Source organism: Myodes glareolus, chromosome 10 (assembly GCF_982192425.1).
Source record: "Myodes glareolus chromosome 10, mMyoGla1.1, whole genome shotgun sequence".
Lineage (NCBI taxonomy): Eukaryota > Metazoa > Chordata > Mammalia > Rodentia > Cricetidae > Myodes > Myodes glareolus.
In genome coordinates, this window is record NC_142035.1 from 68,404,738 (window position 1) to 68,427,141 (window position 22,404).

At 34.3% G+C, this 22,404-nt stretch overlaps 1 protein-coding gene and 1 pseudogene across 1 annotated transcript in view; one reads left to right on the forward strand and one right to left on the reverse strand.

Annotated features, from left to right (window-relative positions):
• Positions 1-22,404, forward strand: part of Ano3 (anoctamin 3) — a 237,156-nt gene that overhangs the window by 62,488 nt on the left and 152,264 nt on the right. The window contains exons 2-4 of the mRNA XM_087911333.1: positions 6,714-6,908; positions 8,666-8,728; positions 16,262-16,380. Of these exons, the coding sequence (XP_087767459.1) occupies positions 6,714-6,908; positions 8,666-8,728; positions 16,262-16,380 (377 nt within the window). The remainder of the gene's footprint in view (positions 1-6,713; positions 6,909-8,665; positions 8,729-16,261; positions 16,381-22,404) is intronic.
• On the reverse strand, positions 15,231-16,166 carry LOC125406545 (prohibitin-2 pseudogene; annotated as a pseudogene).

Here is a 22,404-nt window from a genome sequence, read left to right on the forward strand (position 1 = left end):
CATGAGGATCCGTAGACCTCACCTGAGAATCTAGCCTCTTCCTCCTGGTTTTTCTCACAGCTGCACATAATTCTGTCACAACTTTCTGTGGTCTCAGAAGGAGACAGATTATGAATAGTTAATGGAAGAGAGAACTCTAGTTATGTATATAAATAAGTTATATTTAAAGCTATAAAAATGTTGTCACCAATTCTAAAGTGTGACTTTTCAGTGGTGTCACAACTTTGAGGTCATCCATTCTCCTGTATGTAACCCACCCACCACACTTCTGTAATTACACACTAAATAGTTTCACCATTTCAAAATGTTGCACTTGGATGGTATCATGAGTTTCTTACAGTCTTGGTGCCCAATCGACCGTGAGGAGACATTTATTCACATCTCCCCAGGAAATGTTTACACATCATTGTCGAAACTTACCTTTGTACCAAGGAGTGAACTTCAGTTTTGTAAATCACAAACAAACAAAAGAAAATAAAGAACCAAGGAAGTTATCCCATGAAATGCACGTGAATTTTAATGAGACAAGAGAGTACTTAGTTAAAAAAATCAACTTTAGGGTAAAATAACTCAAAACAGAAAAACTGCATAATCTGTCTGACAATCACAAACTATAATTTTTAAAATATGATTCAAAAGATAAAGGTTTAAGTAATATTCCAGCTAAAATGACTTTCTATAAAGTATTTTTGATTTAAAAAGATTTGGGCAATACACTAACTATAAATACTGCAACATAATTAGTGAACAATAACAACAAATACTATTAGTTTTTGTTACATATCCTTCTTCTTTAAAAATTGATTGAATTATTAAATTTACCTGCAGTAGCAGCAACTGGGATTTTACCATTTTAGACTGGCTGGAGAATAATTGAGACACTTTCTTTCAGAATTAATAGAATAAGTTTCCCCATGCATGAGCACTTGAAATTAGTTTTCACTTATGAAATATCAAGCTGGGCTTCAAAGCAGATGTATAAATTTCCAGCCTTTGGCACAGCGTGCAAAGCCCACACATAAGAACAACAACGCCAGGTGGCGAGAAGTGGGAAGTTGTGCGACTACAAATGGTCAAGGGAAACTAAAATATAGAACAGGTTGTGCCCCAATACAAGCCCTGCCTACACTAGCCACAGTGTGTTTGGGTTCAGGTTCTATACATCAACAAAATTGCTTGTAGTTAAATTATAATTTTTACCAATAGCATGCATATATGAACATGCATGGCTCAAATTTCTACTGTTTAATGTGATAGTTTACCTATTAGATATCATTGGTCTCTTGAAAAATTTTCACTTCTTCAGAGAAGTACAGCATGAGTTTGTTTGTTTTTTTTTTGTTTTTTCTGTTTTTTTTTTTTTTTGGTTGGGTTCAAGTTGCTCAAACAGAACGCAAATGCTTTTCTTGCAGTCTTTGGAATGGGGCAGCCTGTGCTGCCACATTCCTCTTGGCAATAGTACAAACTTTGTAACGTTGCAGCTTGCCAGAAGCACTACAAGATTTTACTGTTGTGTCCTAATCTGAACCCAGGATGTGTTCTCACTGCTATCCACTTCCATATAGAATACAGAAACTCCTGTGCCAACATAGAAAAAAAAAACACATTGAATGGGGTGCCATAAACACAAACATACACATTGAATGGGGTGCCATAAACACAAACATAGTTACTTTATTAGCATTTGCGAGATATTGAATGTTTTACCAGCATGACTTGGGTCAAAAAGACACAACTGCTTTTCATATCTGCCACAGTGCTGCTAGCAAAAAAATTAAATATTTTTTACTCAATGTGATAAACAGATACTATGACTGAGAAATTTAGATTGAATAATTATCTCTAAAATGTCCTGTTTTTATCTTTTCTCACACAGGAGTCAGTTTGGCAGCAAAATCTTAAAGCTATCTTCTCCATTCTGGTGAAGAATTCAGTTGTCTTGAGTTACAACCTAGGAACAGATGCAGGGTCATATATTTTAGACAAATATAGTTAGATGATGATCTGTCATCAAAAATTCTGAATGCTGAAATTCCTTTAATAATTATTACATGGTAATCTAATAAAATATTGCCATTCTTTCTTCCAGCTATTCACCTGCACCCATCTGCTTGAGGATACATGCAGCCTATGCTACATTAACTAGCAGAAAATGTTCATGTTTTCATGGACTAGAGGCGGATAATTTGAAGAGTATATCTACACTTGTGATATGCTCGATATCATTTTTGATCCCAGTAATAACCATACCATCTCTAACTGGTGTTACCTTGATTTTCAAACAAGACAGAATTAGATGGTGTATGATAAACAGCATGTAGTAGGCATTATTTACTATTATATCATTTCTATTATATTAAATTTTTAACCAGTCTATTTAGAATAAACATTTATTTCCATTTAACAGCCTCAAACAGAATAATTTTCTGTGCTGTTGAAATTCCTATAATCTCCCATTAAGAGGGACACAGTGGTTGCTATTGATTTCAAACTTAAATTTGTAAAGAATTCATTATACTACTGGTTTTGTCTGTCAACTTGAGAAAAGCTACAGTAAACAGAAAGGAAGGAAACTCACTTGAGGAAATGCCACCATGAGAGCCAACTGTAAGGCATTTTCTCAATTAGTTATCAATGGGGGAGGGCCTAGCCCATATTGGGTGCTGCCATTATTGGTTTTGTGATCCTATGTTCTATAAGAATGTGGGCTAAGCAAGTCACATGGGAAGCAAAACAGTAAGCAGCTCTCCTCCATGGTGTCTGGATCAGCTCCTGCCTTCAGGATCCTGCCCTGTATGAGTGTCTGTCCTGACTTCCTTCAGTGATGAACAGCAATGCTGAAGTATAAGGCTAATACACCCTTACCTCTCCACCTTGTCTTTTGGTCCTGGTGCTTCATTGCAGTGACAAAAATCCTAACTAAGGCAAATTGGTACCAAGCGTGGAGTTTTGAGGTGCCAGATCTGACCATGTTTTGTGGAGGATTGTGAAAGGAGTTTGGTACATTGGACTAGAAGAACCATTGAGTGTTATGAGCTCAGTGGGATATTCTTTAGGAGCTTGGAAGATAAGAATGTTAAGAACAGTGCAGAAGATGGGAACCTGGCTTGAAAAATTTCAGAGGAAAGCTTAAAGACTCTATTGGTGCCATTTGTTATTTTGAATTACGATCTTATGGCTCTGGTTAGCTGCTGCTGAAGAATCAACTGTGACTAACAAGATACCAGAACTACTAAAGTGATACCTTCATATTACTGAGACAATTGATGCTGGTTAGCGAGAGTTAAGAAATCAACACTATTAAAAAGAAACCAGCATTAACAGGCGAAATCTTGTGGAAAGTGTATCCTGAGAGTACAAAGATGCTGTGTTCCAAGGGCGACCAAGGTTGTATCTTGTGTTGGCAACCAGACTAGTTAATGTGTAAATATTACTCACCTGAAACTAGGTTTGAAGGCATGAAGGTGTCATGGAGGGCAGCTGAGACTTAGCACTTTAAACCTATTAAAGTTACAGAAACACAGGGCATTCCATAAATTCCATAACCTTGCTGCCTAAAAGAACAATCCTTTCTCAGTGCTAAGGGGCCATTTGTAAGATAACTGGAAAATTTCAAGATAGTGAAAAATGAAAAAAAAGAAAATGAAGATGGACAAATTTTTACATGATCCAAAGAAATAAGGATATTGATAATGAGCTATATTTAATTTACTTACAAACGACTAAAATTTAAAACTTAATGAAAAAATCTGTGCTATCAATTTTTCTCTGACTTCTCTGTTATTTTCAGTTTCTAAGCAGTGTAAAGAGAGTCTTTGTATCACAGTAACTCATAAACAATGGGGATATCTATGCTAATTTCTCAGATAAATCCATCAGTATTAGAAAATTGATGGTGGTGGGGGGCTGGGAGGGTTATCACACAGATCCAGTATTTGGGAAAAAATAGTAAAACTCATATCAGAAATTAATGAAATAGAAACAAAGAAAATGATACAAAGAATAAATACACTTAAGAGCCAGTTCTTTGAGGACATCCTAAGTAATTCAAGATACTCCCTAGTTCATTTGTGGAATGGTAATGTTAGTGTCTTATTTAAATTGTGAAATTAATATTTAAACTAAAAGAGCTTTTAAACTTAAAGCAGAGTTCCAGAAAGCAGATTATAGTACCTTAGGTTTCAGAATATTGCAGAGTGAATTGGTCATGCTCATTTGAGGTCTTAGTCTTAATAGTATCAAGGAACTTTGTCTATCTTGTCCATTGCTGAATGACTAAGTATTCATTTGGATACTATGTGTGATGACATAATGCCAGGTACTCAAGCTGTGTATGTTTATTAACTAGACAAACATGAATCCTATTCTCATGCAATAAACTCATTAAAAAAGCAGATAGAGTTCATAACCAGGGAGTCTACATGGAACTGACCTAGACACATTGTATGTATTTTACAGTAATATAGTTTAGGTTTCTTGTGGCACTCCTCTTATTGGTTCACCTTACCCAACCTTAATACATGAGGATGTAAAACTTAATGTGACATATTTTGTTGATATTCATGTGAGACCTGCCCTTTCATGAACATAAACACAAGAGGGTTGGATTGGGGGTGGAAACAGAGGGGATGTAGGGGGAGGACAAGGAGGAGAGGAGAGAGGGGAAACTGCTGCCAGGGTGTAAAATAAATAAACAAAGTCACTCTACATATAAATGGTAAAGGGTTGAGACAGACATCAGCAAATGAACACCCTTCACAATATCCATAAATAATATAAAATATCTTAGTGTAACTCTATCTAAGTTAGTGAATGGACCTGTATAATAAGAACTTCAAATCTGTTTTGCCCATTAGCTCAGGCTTCTTATTAACTCTTATGACTTTCATTAGCCCATTATTCTTATCTGTGTTAGCCACATGGCTCAGTACCTTTATCAGGGGCATAGTCACATCTTGCTTCTTCTGTGTTGGACAGAACTGCAGAGGGAGTTTCCCTCTTCCCAGAATTCTCTTATTTTCATTGACCTGCTTCTATTTCGTATTTATTGTTCCGCCTCTACTTCCTGCCTGGCTACTGGCCAATCAGCGTTTACGTAAAACATAATTGACAGAATATAGACAATTGTCCTGCACCAGATACCCAGAAATACTGCTCTTATGCATATACTTAAAGGACACTCAGTCATGCCACAAGAACACTTGCTCAGCTATGTTCATAGAAGCTTTGTGTCCAGCCATTTTATTCTTAGCTATCCACAACTTCTATCTGTACATCCTGATTAGTTTTCTCCAAAGAACATTTGATTGTTTACTTATGTTTTTTGTTATTTCTAATAGACAGTTCTGAAAAAAAAAGTCCCAGAGAAAATAATTAAATACTTAGTACTTGGTTCTGGAGGTTCTTAAGCAAAATAACATATAAGACAAATTATTCTGAGAAATCAAAATTATTTGAATAAGTTTTTTTCTGTTATCTCTTGATCTTAGTCTTTAAAATATCTTTTGGCCCTCAATTGGAGGGAGCAGGAAGCATTTTTAAAGGTATCTTAGATTATTCCTCATGAGAATAAATGTTTATTTCATTGTCAATACAGAAGGTAACGAGTCATGTGGCTAATATATACTAGAATAATGGGTTAATATATGCTATAAGAGCTAATAAGAAGCCTGAGCTAATGGGATAATTAGTTTTATAACTTATGTAGACCTTCTGTGTGATACTTTGGGACCTAAAGACTGTGGGAACTGGTCAAGACAAAAACCCCAAGAAGGAGGGACCAATGTTACAACAAAGTCCTAGAAAGTAAAGAGATTGGATGTAAGTCTTTGAATCAGTTCACAATTCTTTCTCACATGCATTTATTTTCATGTTTTGTTTGCATAAAAGTATCAAATGCATCATCAGGTAATATCTCAACTTGAAGGTTCATCCATGTTGCTTTCTTTAGAGAAAAAAGAAAAGATGGGAGTAAGAAGGAAAGAGGAATAGAAAGAGAGGGGAGGGATAGGGAGAAAAAAATGAAAGAAAGAAAAAGAAGGAAGGAAAGTAGGAAGGAAAGAAGCAAGCATATTTGTGTTGACAAGAAGGTGTGCAAGATCTGGGAGGAGTTGAAGGGGTATAAACAAACCTACGATACACAGAATTTTAAAATAAATTTTATTAAATGTTCAACAACCTTATCCACCAGAAAAATGCAAAGTTTAAAAGGAAGAGGACTGTTAAGTTATTTTTATTGCTAGCACATCAGGGTCTCTCCATGAAGGAAGAGATTATTGTAGTGGTACAGTAATACTCTCTCTTAACTCTTGTTCACTGGTCAATTTTATAGTAGTACAATAGTCAATTTGTACTATAATAGCACTAATTTGGATGTTTGGGTTTTGTTTATTATTTTTCTGTTTGCAAACCTAAACTATTAACATTACTCACTGACAATCCTAATAACTACAATCAAAATTGCATTAGTATTTGTCCAGTTTCTTTTATTTCAGAACTTTTAAAATGGTGAAAGTTTAACTAGATGAGAACCTACTTATTGCCATATCTATATAATTTTTACCTTGACAAAAAAAAAATAAAACCAGTTCATTTCTCAAATCTAGAGTTTTCTTTATTTTAAGAGTATGTTCCATGAACAACCATTATAAAACTTATTTGTCAGTCTCTGAGGCACAACTTTCATACTAATAGTCAGCATTTTGTATTTATAGGTATGAACATAAGCAAAAGCGAGATAACAACAGAAGCTTCATTGAAACCATCGCGGAGATCCCTGCCTTGCCTGGCCCATAGCTATGCTCACTCAAAAAGCTTGAGCCAATCTGCCTCACTCTTTCAGTCAACTGAGAGTGAATCTCAGGCTCCAACTTCTGTAACATTTCTTTCTACGGATAAACCTGACCATGGTGAGTGATAGTTCAAATTATTTTCTGTTAAGTTTTTTTTAAATATGGCATTTTAATAATTACTTCCTTTATGCTTTGCTACATTTGACTGATAGTTACTTAACTCTTTAGGGATGAGTCTGTCAAAAGTAGGAGATCAGTACACTATATGGGTCAACAGGAAAGGCCTGTTGGCTAGATATGTGTTTATTTCTGTCTTGCTTTACAGGTCGTCTACCCATGGGAATCTTAACTTTATATAAAGGGTGTGTTAAATTAAAGATAAAGCCAGCTCATATAGTTCCTATTTTATATCCCTATTATTAGACCATCCCAGGCAATAATTTACAGACTGTATTAAGTAATGTGTCAGCAATAAATAATTCTATTTCCCTATAAAAACCCACCAGAAAAAGCAGAAAAAGATCCTACATAAAAAACAAAAAATCTTTACATGAGAACAAAATCTCAGGGCAGATTAAATTTTGCTAGTAAAAACAGATAATTGAACAGTAATAATGAAAAATATCTAGTATTTATTTAATAAATTATCAGCTCTTCAGCATAAACAAAAGAGAAAGAAAATTTACATGTTGTCTTAAAAAAACAGAAAAAGGTCACAAACACATCCCAAAATACAAGCAATTAGTACAAGCTTTTAAATTTTAATACTAAATATAAATGATCTTAATTCTGAAATAACGGTATAGATTGACTGGCTCATTAGAATAGAAATTGAGATCTAGTACTTCCTGTTATTAGGTGACTCACACCTATTGTCATATAAACTCATACTGGATTAATAAACAAAATATGACCTATATTCACAATGGAATATTATATGACCTAATTTCACAATGGAATATTATCTATCAAGAAAGAGAAAAAAATGCTTGTCACTGCACATGGAGATGATCATGTGAAGTGAAAAATTCCAGACTCAGGGAGAAATAAAATATGCTTTGAATCTAGTGTGTGGGGGACAAGTCAAGAAAACAAGGTCAAGGCCAGACTATTAGAGAATAATCAAAGGATCAGTAAGAGGCAGAAAGGGAAAAGAGGGAGATGGGAGGGCCATGATATTAGGAATTCAGGAATGTAAGAAAATTTCACAATGAATCCTTTTGTTATGGAATTAATATATTTAAAATAAGAAACACAAACTGTTTAATTCATAGTGATGCCAATACAGTAAGGTTGATTATTGAGGATGAAGTAGTGTTGACAACATAACAGGGGTGAAATGTACAGGCTTTACCCAAATGATGCCATATTGAAGAAATTTGGGGCAGAGAAACTCTTTTTTTATACATTCATCCATGTAAGACACATCATATGCCTTTAGACACCTTGTGTTCATAAAATCGAATCACTCTCTGTCATACAATAGGTGTTTATATTTTATCATTTTCCTCTTGATGTTTATCTTATGAAAATGTATTCCATTAAGAGTCCCTTTAATTCCTTCTTCTCCTGAGTAACTTAGAAATCCTAATGTTTTCTTTTTAATAATACAGTCAACTTAGTCATTTATAATAGTGTTAATTGTTCAAGAGAATGAACATGTTAAAATGTAACAGGTGGTGTTTGGTTGAAAGTTAGTTTTAACTATGGTTTAAATAAAATTTATATTTCAATACATTAACTTAAAACATTTCTGTGTCATTGAATATCATTTTGAAGTTGGATATTATAGTAATTTTTATAGTTATGTATAAACTATACAAAGTTTTGTATAGTTTTGTATAACACTATCACAAAGTGTTTTTGTTTTTCAGAAGAGAATAAAAAAGATTCTACCCTCAAATGTTCCTTTTCTGACTTCAGTGAGTTTTGCTTGGGTGAGTAAATTTCCAATATATTTTTTTCTCTCCAAAAATAAAGAATATTCTTCAAATCTAGAACAATTTTGTATAAATGTTTCACTTTTGCTCTTTAGAACTTGAGTAGTGAATATAAAAATCTGCATTTTATAGTTATTAATTGATTTATTATACAATTTAAAACTCAAAAATTATGAGAAGACTGTAATGAATAATACTATAAGAAAATGTCAGTGATTTTAATTTTAACTTCTTATGAAATTTTTCCATTTCACACAAATGAGTACGTTTACATTGATATGGTGAAATGTACCAGATTTTGCCACTGAATATTTTTCATGCCAATAAAAGTTGAAAGATATGTCTTGTTTCTCCATCAGTGGATAATATATATGGGTAATATATATTAGTAGATAATATATGTGGATAAAATGTATATTTGTATTTTTTCCTATAAAGTTCAAAATGAATCTATTTATAACTACCAAAATGATCATGAGTTTTCTTTATGAAAATACTGATGATGTGTCTACATTGTCTATCTATTAAATGTGAACAGATTATAGACTCCTGGGAGCTTTTGAAAGTCTCTGATCTTACCAGTAACTCATGATCAGATTTAATTTATCTAGGAGGTGACATGAATATTCATTCTTTCTGTTATTTTCTGGATAAACATAAAGTGGTCAAGAATAAAAATGTCTAATCCAATATTTTTATCATGTTCTAATTTTTTAAGACATCATCAAGACATTTCAATCTTTCCAGTCCCTTGAGTGTTGTTGTGACAACATTCTGAGAACTACAAATTAATCATGTTTTAATAAGACCTTTATAACCTGTATGGCATAAAAAGAGGGCTAGCTTATTTATTTCCTAATTAAAATATTGTGTGGTTAATTTCACATAAATCATCAAAAGGAACATTTAATCAGAGCAAAAGAAAACTCTTTGCTACTGTATCTCATTTTGTAGCATGATCTTCAGTCACTTATTTTCTGAAAACAAAACAACATGAAAATACTTGGTTGCCTTTGTTCAACACAGTCAATGAAGTTTTTATTAAATTTTCACTAATTTAGTTCCACTTAATACTTTAACAATTATGCCAGGGTCAAACACTCTCATTACAATTCTACAGATCTTATTTGTGAAAATTCTTATTCCAAATTAACCACAATTTTTGATACATGCTAAATTGTAAGAAACAGTATTGGTGGGTCTCAATTCATCTGATGTTTATTGACATCTTTCTACTTGTCCAGCCTAACAACTGAACACTTGATATTTTAAAAATTGTCAGTCTTTCAATATCCATTCATGTTTAAAAAAAAGAATAAAACTTCCATAAAATTATAAGCATGTGTGCACCCATGTGCGCGTGCGCACAAACACACACACAGAGATTTGAGTATATAATCTTTAAGTCTGTAACTTCAGTATTTAGTGTGCTGTAGCAGATTACAGATCTCAGGCTAATCTGAGCTCATAGCAAGACTGACCTTAAAAGGAATGAAAAAAACTAAAGTTAATTAACTCATTTCAATTTTCACAAACCATATTTAAGTGGAAAACTGCCATTATAAGAAACTTTGCTAATATCTATGTGATTATAATAACGTGAAACACACACATAATCTATGTGGATGTAGCTTCTAGTTAACAGATTCTTTTATCACTTTTCTCTGAGAAGGTTCTATTTGCAGTAGATGGTGACTACTTCTCCAGCTGCTATGATAACTATCGTGATTAAAACAACTTAAGGAAGGAGGATCCATTTAGGCTCACAGTGCAAGTTGATCCACCATAGTAGAGACATCATGGAGTCCAGAGCCTGAGGCAAACGGTCAGTTAACATCACTTGTTAGGAGCAGAAAGCAAGAAGTCTTTGAGCTCAGTCAATAATTCCATTTATACAGTCCAGCACACAAGCCAAGAAGTTCATGGTGGGTCCTTGCACCTCAGTTAACTTAATTAATTTAGTCCTTCACAGATACTGGCAGAGGCTAGCCTAACATAGATTACCACTCACTGGCATGCCCAGGGACTTGTCTGTTAGACTATCCCAGATCCTTTCAAATGACAAGCAGTACCAAACATTGCAGTTACCTAATAAACTTCAGGTCTTTCTTGGTTGAACTCTGGTTTTCTGGTCCAGTCATCGATTAAGTCATTCTTGTATCTGCTAGCTGTGTAATTGTGGCATTTTATTTAATGTCTCTAAATCTTTGTGATCTTATTTGTCGATTGGAATCAATAATATAGAGTTTGATTGAATCTTGTATTAAAGGAGGAAACATAGCTTTACCATAGCTACTAGGACACCAAAAAGTAAACAGATATTTATTGATTCATGTGTTTAGTCACTCAGTTTATTTTCATATTAACTTCTGATGAGTCCACAGATGTCTTTGCCAGACCAATTCATGTTTAGAGATTCTATTACCACTAAATATGACACTTAAGTTGTAACACAACAACAGTAATTTATTGAATTTCTCATCACACAATACATTTCCTAGTTCATCTCATGTAATTCACATAAAATTCCTTAGGGGATGGTTCCATAATCACCTTTGTACAGATTTGAAAGCTAGTTCTCAATGGATAAAATAAGTTTTCAGACAGAGCAAAGCTCTCCAATAGGGAACTAGTGTTCCCTGGAAGGTTTAATTAATCCTCAAACTCTCTCTCATTACTACCATATGCACAGAGATCTTTAAGATAAAAAGTAAATGTTGATGTCTACATACAACTAATTTTGTAATATTTTCACTTTCTAGCTGTAAGTAAAGCTGCATGGAAAAATGTATTTGGGGAAATGATTGAAATAATCAGACTTTTATAACTTTTTATTGTTTATTTTTCTCCATTCTTTTTGTGACATACTGTTAAATTCTGCTTTTCATGAAGCATCTCATAAAGCCAGAATGTCATTATAATCTGTATTTGTAACACACACACACATGCACACACACACGTGTGCACATGCATCCAAGAGCATACAGTCAATCATATTATTAATTTATTCACTTATGTACTCACATAAATAATTCAACAAAGTGATGATTTTGAAATAATTAGTTTTGGGATTCTCACTAAAATTTAAAATGACATGAACATGGCAATTAAGATAGTTGTGTTTGATTATGCCAAGACACAGTAAAGTCAGTTAGCTTTGAAGTAATATAAACTTATCTCATCAAAACCAATATTTGACTTCAGCAACTCAAAACATACATTTATCTCATCAGGTTGTAATATCCTTAATAAGGGTTTTTATTATAAAGTGAAGGCATTTATTTGCTTTCTACAAGCTCAGTAGTTCAGGCTGACCGATTAGTTATTTTTACTTCTTAGAATAATATGGTTAAACGAGTACATGGTGATTTTGCTTTCCTTAAGTTGACATTAATTCTACCAAATTCTATTAGTGTTATTATCTTCTCTGAATTGTATTAACTTCCCAGTAGCATTTAATATCAAATATGATATAAGAAAGAACTTCCTACTAATATTTCCAACCTAATAAAGGGTTACAGAGATAAGAAAATTATCCTTAATTCTCCTTTTGGTGATAACATTGCAGTTATTGTAAATGTTTAACTTTATTTGTCAAACTTGTTCAATTAACAGGTATTCTTGGTGCAACCTTATTTGTGTGTTGGCTTATTTTTTTCTTTTTATTTTAAATTTTTATTTATTTTACATACCAACCATAGTTTCCCCTCTCTCCTTTCCTACCATTCCTCTCATCCTTTCCTACCTCCTATACCTCTTTTCTACCCCCATCCCAGCCACTCCACAGAAAGAATAAGTTCTCTCATGGAAAGTCAATGAAGCCTGGCATATCAAGTTGAGGCAGCACCAGGCTCCTCTCTACTGCATCAAGCTGAGTGAGATATTCCACCATCAGGAATAGATTCCAAAAAGCCAGCTCATGCACCAGACACAGGTCTTCATCCCACTGCTAGAGGCCCTACAAAGAGGCCAAGCTTCACAACTCTCACCTATATGCAAATGGCATAGATCAGGCCCAAACAGGATCTCCAGCTGTCGATCTAAAGTCCCTGACCTCCCACGAGCTAAGGTCAGCTGTCTCTGGGTTTTCCTATCATGATCTTCATCCTCCCCTTTGCTCATATAATCCCTCCTTTCTCTCTTCAGTCACACTCCCACAACTTGGCTTAGTGCTTAGCTGTGGAGCTCTACATCTACTTCCATCAGTTACTAGATGAAAGTTCAATGATGACAATTCGAGTAGTTACCAATCTGATTATAGGAGAAGTTTTCCACTATTGCTACGAATCTTAGTTTAGGTCATCCTTCCGGAGTCGAGGTTTCTCACTCATGCCATAATGGGCCTTTTACCAAGATGTCTCTTTCATCATTCTCCCTCTCCCTCACTCCTCCAACTTGATTATCCCGATCCTTCGTTTCAGTTGTTAAAGCACATTCAAAATATGATGACTGCTTACCCCATTCACTGAATTGCATAACCTGGTCTATGATTCCTAGCTAGACTGAAGCAATAGCTGTCTAATTAAGCTCTGTGATCAAATTCTTGCATCGTTACAATATGCTTTCCACAGTGTTATAATGAAAGGAAAATTAAATCTCATTATTTCTCTATTCCAGTCTCTCCAGGGTTTCCCATTCCACTTAAAATATAAACTTACTTTGGCCTTAAGAGGCCCCATGAAAACTGGGACTATTCTACATTGGCCAGCTTCTAATATTTCCTTTCTGTAAAAGTGCTGTATCCAATGTATTCTTATGTTTTTCATTCATCATAAGATTTCTCATAACCTCACATTAAAATAAAAAGAGATCCACACCAACTCCCCTTCTGTTCCAAAACTGGTTTGCTTTCCTTCATAATGAATACTGTGACTTAAAGTTATACAATTTATTTAGGGATCCCTACTTGAAATAAAATTGCAGAGACCTTGTTAATCATGTCAGCATTTGTAGCCCTCTAGTCAAGAATAGTATATGGTACCTATTTTGTGCTCAGAAATATTTTAGGAGCAGTTACAGGAGTGAGGACTGAATATAAATCAGAGTATGTTGATATATCTACACATTTTCAGGATGTGCTCTATCATCCACTTGCTACTTTGCTGTCCATGAGGCAACTTTTCACAGGAAAAAGTGAACAACAACCTGTTATGAATAAATGCTTTTCAAATTGTTGTCCTGAATATAATAAGGCATTACATGGAGTAAATACTGGCACATAGGCTGTAGGGTTCACCGTGTACCATCAACAGCCTTCTCTTGCAACAGAAGTATAGAAATAAGATATGGTTAGAGGCAAACAAGAATACAGGAATTAAAAATACTTTACTAATTCCTGGGTACTCATTAACACTATATTAAATCACTGAATAATCTATGAATTTATTTTTTAAGAAAATTTACATATGGATAATAATTATAAAAAATGGAATATGTTATCATTCCAAAGGTGCAGTTTCACATGTAAGTTCTACCTCTTACTGTTGACAGAGGTTCTGTTCCACCTGGTCCTACAGCTATTCACTGCAAAAGAAACACATGGAAACCTACATTAAATATAAACTAACTAATCTATTAACTCAGGATTCTTATTAACTGATTCTTACATCTAAATTAGTTCATAATTCTTGTCTCTGCTAGTCACATGGCTTGGTATCTTTTATCAGTGAGGCATTCTCATCTTGCTTCCTCTTGTTCTGAATGATGACTACAAACTGAGCCTTTTCTCTTCCCAGAATCCTCCTGTTCTAGTTGCCCCACCTATACTTTCTGCCTGCCTACTGGCCAATCAGCATTTTATTAAACTAATACAAGTGAAAAATCATTACCAAGTACAAGACCATTGTCCCACATCTTACTACCTGTGTTCAGACCATGTCTACTTTAGCTTTCTGAGTTTTAAAATAGAGATAATGTTTAATACCTTCTTATGCTATTGATATCATGAAGAATAGAATGAAGGTCTTTTGTGATAGTCAAGTAAAAGAATGTATGTTGGATAAGACATATAAATTACAAAGAATGAAAAATAATATTAATCCACTATAGCTATATAATTATGCATTCTCAGATGTTATAGTAGTCCTAGATAAACTATAACTACACATAAATAGAAAAGTTTCAAATTAGGGAAACAGACTTGTAATGTTCTCACACATTCAAAATTCTCCAAGAAGACCCTCATCATTTCCAGGTGTCTTTCCTGTACCTTGAGTTAAATATACCAAAACAATGAGATGCAATGACATTATAAGAAATAATGTCAGTTGAAATAAGCTAGTTATGAAATTATAATAACAGTACTGGATGTAAAATTTATTCTTTTATCATAAATACCTACTTAGACTGTAAAATGAAAGATATGTCCTTTTAACAAACTCCAAATACCGTTTATCTTCCTTGAGTGGGGGTGGGGAGTGTTTGGCCCCATAGTCAACTTCTCAAAACTGGAGAAGAAACATATTCACATTTCTGGAGGTAGATCTCATTATATCCACACTCATTTCTTACCCTTGTTGAGGTTGTCACTTCCCAGAATACAGCATTCGTCCCGGAGATTCTGCACTGAATCTGTAGGCTGACAGCAACAACTTGTTGTTCTGTGGCATGGCAATTCTCTTAGAGAGGTTCTGGGTGGCCCAGATGGTTCTGAGCTTGATATAGCCAGGATTCTTCTGTGATGTTTCATAGAGCATCTTGGCAGCATCAACCTCCTGCTTAGCCTGCACTATCTTCTCTTGCTGCTCCTACTTTGCATTTTCTACCAAAAATAGAGTCCACTGAGATTCCCTCTGTGCTACTTGCCTGGCTTCTATAGCAACTGGGCTAAAGCTCAGATCTGTGACAACGACATCATCCAGGATGAGTCTGAAGTCCTTGATGGGCTGTCAGCTCTTTTTGAATCAAGGGAGACACCTGGGCCTACTGGGTAATCAGCAGTGAAAAAGTAAACCTGGCCACCACACTCTTGAGCATCATGTTGACACATGTAGCACTCACTCCTAGTAGTCTAACCTAGACGTTGGTAGATGCTGAGGAGTTCTGGGTCAAAAACCACACACAGGGAAATGTTCACCATCTGCAGGTGTTTTGAGCCTGTAGTGGAGGAAATTATTTAGGGTCTTGCCCAAATGTCGTAAATGGTAGGGTACTAGAACCAGGAGACCATGAAGTGAAGGCCTTTGTCTGGGATTGTATCTTGCTACATGTAGCCATTCTCATTAAATAAGATGGTTCTGTGATCACCTCCCAAAGTGAAAAAGGATTCATGAACACCATATACCACAGCCCCCAGTAGCAACTGCCAATACCCGAGGCTTTGGGGACAGGCATAACACCATGTCCTTCAACTTCTGGGCCATGTCTTATCCTCCTGAAGTCTGTCGTACCAGAGATCAGGAGAAACTATTCTGTAAACGTGAACTTCAAGGACCATCATACTCTTCAAAAAAACCTACAGATTTTAAGTGAATTAAATTAATTGAATGAAATGGGTACACAAAAATGAGGATAACTATCTCTCTCTTTCAGCTCTGGGAAAAGATAAGGATTACATGGATGAATCTGAACATGCCAACTATGACCGATCTCGTCTCCTTAATGACTTTGTGATCAAAGATAAGCCTGAATCCAAGACAAAGTTATCTAAGGTAATTAAAACTGAGTTATCAATGTGTAATTTGTGCAATTAAATTTTAAAATATTTGAACATTAGTCTGTATGATTGGATTTGTGCTGAAAAATCTAAAAGGACATGTATGTAAATATGTATCTTAAAGGAACCAATCATGAAAAGCTACTTATTGACATAATTACTTGTATTACTAAGCAGCTATTTTATTATTGAACAGATCCAAAATGATACCTTTTAATTTATTCTTAATTTTAAACATATTTCATCTTTAATTAAAATATAATTGCAGTTTCCTCTCCATCCCCCAAACTCCCCCAATGTTACTTCATTTTCTTCTCTAATTTATGACCTCCTGTTTTTAAAAATTAATCTTCTTAAATACACAAAGATATGTATACTCATATAATGAGTATGTATATAAACAGGTCTTTCTGAGTCTATTTAGTGTTCTTTATATGTATAGGTTTATAAGGTTGACCACTTTGTATTGGATAATCAAAGGCCTCGTCCTTGAGAAAACTGATTGTTTCCCCTCCTAATTGTCATTAATTGACTATAGTCTTCATCTAGGGGTGGGATCCTGTGAGATTTCCTCCATTCACACTGGCATGACAAATAGTGTTTCTTTTTTGAAGTCTTGCTTAGGCAAATCATACAGTTCAGGTATCACAAACGTAGCTGCTCCTCATAACAAGGAAGATACAAACTTACAGCAGATTTTCTGGTCCCTGATTTCTACAGTTGTGCTGTGCCCTCTTCTATGGTGTTCCCTGGGCCTTGAGTATGTATCAGTCTGGACTGTGAACCCCCGTCAGTTCTTCTCTACACTTTGATCAACTGTGATTTTTTTTAACGGTTTCTGTATGCTAAAGAAAGATTTTTGATAAGGGATGTGAGCTACACTTAGCTGTTTAACAATCCCTGTTAAATTGTGGCACTGTACATGTCAAACATAACTATTTAAACACCAAATATAAATAATGAAGCTGTCCATACCTCTTTTTGGATATTAGTTCTTCATTTTTTGTTTTTCACTTTGAAGCTAGCATATGAATATAGTTTTATACTATAAAACATAATATAATTTGAATCCTGGTTTCACTCTTTATTAGATCTAGTGATCTGGACATATTTGTTATACAGACCTTATTCTTCCTATCTGTAAGTTTGAACATACTGCCTGATTGACAAAAAACATGAGATGACTTTGTGAAAATGTCTAGGGCATACCAAAGACTGTGTACAATCCAGAATTTTATAGCAACTTGAAGGGTTGAGAATGTAGCATTGAAATCCTATTTTACAAACAAATAAATTAATAAAATACAATTCAGTTTTAAACCTCTTTAGTTCATTGGGCCCACTATTCCTCAAATTCAATGCATTTGCAGACTTTTTAAGGCATCTGAATGAGACATTCCCAAACCAAATTGTTGATGGTTGTTTTTATCATAGTAACTACAACTGACTTGTGTCTCCTCCTTGATGCTAAGACAAATACTAACTCAGAACAAGTTCATCTGCCCCCTTTGATTATTTTCCTTATTGTAGTTGCAACTGATTTATGTCTCCTTGTTTTTTACCAATTCTAATTGTTCTTAATAAATACCCAGAGTCAGATATTAGTGCGTGAAAGCTGAGAGATCAGAGAAGCAGAGCAGCCAGTCACCAGAGAGACTTTTACTTCTCCCAATGCTTAGAAGAAAGGGGTGATCCTGTCCTTAGCTTGCCTCCTCAAACTGCATCCTCTGAATGCATCTCCAGACTGCACTAAGCGTCTGTCTTCTCTCACCTGTATTCCTCTCTCAACCAAACCACATCACTCCTGTCTCCACATCACTAGTGCTGAGATTAAAGCTTTGGGAACTCAAGTGATGGGATCACCTTTGTGTGAACTCTTTTATAGACTGGATCAATTTTGAATAGCTCAGGGTAGCCTTGAACTAACAGAGATCTGTGTGCTTCTGTCTCCTGAGTTTTAGGATTAAGGGTGTGTGCCACCACTGCTTGGCCTATAGTGACTTAACTCTGCACTCTGAACTTCAGGCAAGCTTTATTTCTTAATATACAAACAAAATATCACTACTATTCCTTTTTTCTCTAAAATGAAAAAGAAGGCTATAAATAATATATGAAAAAAATATATTCAAAAATACAATATGTATATACAATGTATACAGACAATATAACATTAACAGTATCTAGTCCATTTGCATTTGACAAATTTAGAGAAAATACTCCATTATCTATCCTAACTTGTTGAGTCCATAGTCTTGTACCTAATTTACTTTCTATTATAATTTGCATTGCCATCCAAAACTATTGTTTGATGTCTTTCAACCCTATGTACTTTACAACATTTTAGTGAGTTTCTTTTCTGTATCTGGTAACCAAGGAAAGCTATAACTGTATCTATCTAGTCTTCAACTCACTCACACCTGAGAGGGAAATAATATTAACTGAGTAAGCAGGAAGTTTGAACAAGCAACTTCCAAAAATGTGAGAAATGACAAAAAACAAAACAAAACAAACAAATAAACAAACAAAAAACCTGACTGCCTGGATAGTCACCCAAGGTTCCTCTGCAACATTGGAATATTCATCTTTAGTCTACAGGCCTGGAATAATTGACAGACTTTTCTGTGAAGTAGGAATTTTGAAACACTATCTCACTTGATAAGATTTAGTAGTCACTCTCTTTTGTGTCCTGCTTCTCCAATTTGGATAGCATACTGTTAGTAATCAAGGTAAAAGCACTTTCTTGCCCAATGGCATACTTTGGCCACAAAGAAAGTAAACTCCGTGTGGAGTTTGTTTGATGCTCATTATCTTCTCTGAAGTATCTTGCTGCTACCAGGAGGAGAAAAGTCTCATTATCATAAAAAAGAACCCATGCTATTAAAACATCTTAAATGTCTCACATTGTGTGCCAGATATTGCATAATTTCTAATTGTTCTTAATAAAAACCAAGAGTCAGATATTAGGGGGTAAAATGTGATCGATCAGAGAATCAGAGTGGCCAGTTACTAGAGACATTGTAAATCTTTCAATGCTCAGAACAAAGAGTGAGCCAGTCCTCACACTGGCTCCTCAGAGACTGATCTCTGCACTCTGATATTCAGACAATATCTTATTAAATACTTATTAAAATACAAACAAAATATCACTGTATCTCCTCCCTGATGCTCAGATAAATATTGTCTCAGAAGAAGGTCAACCCTCTTCTTTTGATAAAGTGGGGTGGCTTCTAGATGAGATGAGGAGGAATGAAGGAAAGGAAGGAACGAGGAAAGAGGAGAGAGAGAAAGGGAAGGGAAGAAAGGAATCTGAATATTTACTTTAGTTCAAGAAATTATTTAAGTTTCAATAGTTCCTGCATAGATATTACTCATGTCTTTGAACATAATTTTCTTTATGATGTTTAGTTTATTTAGAATAAATTTATCTTTATCAGTCACTACTAAGGCACTTATAAAAATATAGCAGAATTTAAATATGACCACCATATTGGTAATGAGAACAAACTTTAGTAAATATATTCCAAGTTTATTACTTTTGCAAAATTTTTTCATTAATGTTTGTATGGGATTTTTAACATATTTTCTTTAATTGGTTGAACAAGTATGATTTCTTTACTGTATAACTCAAGTACTTCTTTGTATCAGATAAAGATTATTTGAAGTGAATTGAGAAGAGCTATAAGAGAAATCCAATGTTCCTCAATAAGTTTTTGTCATCTACTGAAAGACAGAGTGTACATTGAGTAATTGGAAAAATGATTTTAAATTCAACCTGAATTTTCTGACTTTCTATGATTTACCACATGACTAACAGTCAATTAATCACTTAATTTGCTCACAGTAGTCATGTCCTAAGTAAATTTTTACTGGGCTTGAACCTTAGAATGATACAGTTAAAATAATTAGTAAAACTGGAGTATAATTTTTTGAGTATCAGACAAGATAATAGAATAAGTTCAATAAAAGAAATAAAAAAGTTTAGTCACTAAAATCTTATTCAAATGTGCTTTTCAATTTATGTGATTGCCCGCTTCCAATTCTTACTCTACTATGAGAACAACCTCCAGAAGATTAGGTAACTCATATCTTCAGCTAACAAGGGATGTTTACTTTGTACATTGCATAGGTGATAATGAAGCATGAATTCTTTTTGTAAAAGATTTCAATTGCATGAAAGAAAAGTAATGCAGAAGATTTTTAAAGGATATAATAATCTGCCTAGAAGATAATATATATATAGAAGATTATATATATATATATATATATATATATATATATATATATATATATATTATGGGACAATTGTCTATGTTATGTCAATTATGTTTTAAATAAATGCTGATTGACCAGTAGCCAGGCAGGAAGTAGGCAGAACAACCAGACAGGAAGTAGAGGTGAGTCAATGAGAACAGGAGAATTCTGGAAAGAGGCAAACCCTCTCTGCAGTCCTGTCCAGACACAGAAGAAGGAAGATGTGACTATGCCGCTGAAAAAGGTACTGAGCCATGTGGCTAACACAGATAAGAATAATGGGCTTATGTAAGTTCTAAGAGTTAATAAGAAGCCTGAGCTAATGGGCCATTTGGTTTATCATTAATATAGACCTCTGTGTGATTTCTTTGGGGCTAAATGGCTGCAGGGACCAGGCAGCACAGGGAACCAGGCAGGACAGAAAACTCAGACAGCACACATACACACACACACACACACACACACACATAAACATAAATAAATGACCTAAATTTGCTATATTTGCACCATTATCTGGGTGCTATGTTTTATAAATCTGCTGTTTTTCTTCTCACAATACTCCTAAATGATAACTTATGTATATAAAATATGCATGATGTCTTCAATCTATAATTTCAGAATCCTGGAGCCGGAGTTAGCAAAATTGTTAAAAGTTTGAAGTCAGACCATTGTTCAGAGCCCACACTGCAACATTGCAAGGTTAAAAAAGAAACAAAGAAAAAGAATATGTGATATAGATATGGAGATAGGTAGACAGACAGACAGACATATGGACACAGATTTTAAGATGGATTTTATATAACTGCCAGTCTTCATTTGTGATCTAAATGTAGCAAAACTTTACATACTCATGTACATATACATGTATTATATAAATATATACAGGTTTTAATACAAAAATCTCTGCCTCACACCAATTTAGATAATTGTTCTGGTTGTACTTTGCACTTTGCATAATATACAAAATAAGTGAGGTGCAAATGGAGTGCTTGGGATAAGAGCAAACACAATTATAAAGAGTCAGCAGTAAGGAGCATTAATTAGAAGGGATGACTCATGCAAACTACATAGTAGGTAAATACAAGTATTAGATAATAGAAAACAAATAGAACTCTATAACAAATTAGTCATCAATCATGAACTAGGGTCAGAAAAATTTATTCTAAATTCTCTCAAGTGCTATTGTATAACACAAGTCTATTGAGTTTTTCAGATATAAAAACTAACAAAGAATCTGAGAAATGATTCTGACTAGTGGCATTATTGTATAGATGGATTTTTCATCTATTTAAAATTTTATTTGCTAGCCATGATGCAACATTTCTAGAGTGATCGTTAGTACGAATGGTAAATACTTTGTTTTTATCACTGCTTTTGCTAATTTAACATGATTATTTGAATGTTTGAGTCCCCATAGGCTTGACTTGAAAACTTACTTGGTCCGCAGTTGGTAAAACTGTTTGGGAAATATTTTTGGAGGAGTTATGCCACTGCTTGCAGGTTTTGAGGTTTCAAAAGACTCGTGTCATTTCAAGCTAGCACTCTGATTCCTGCTTGTGGGTCAGGGAATGTGAGCCCTCAGTTGCTGCTCTAAGACTATGCCTGCCATCCTGCTATTGTACTTCTTATATATGATTAAAAACAAAACAAAAAAAAACTCCTATTCCTTTGGAACAGCAAGTCCCAAATAAAACCTTCCTTCTATAAGTTTCCTTGGCTGTTGTATTTTATAACAGTAGAAATGTAGCTAAGTTAGTTAATAAAATTA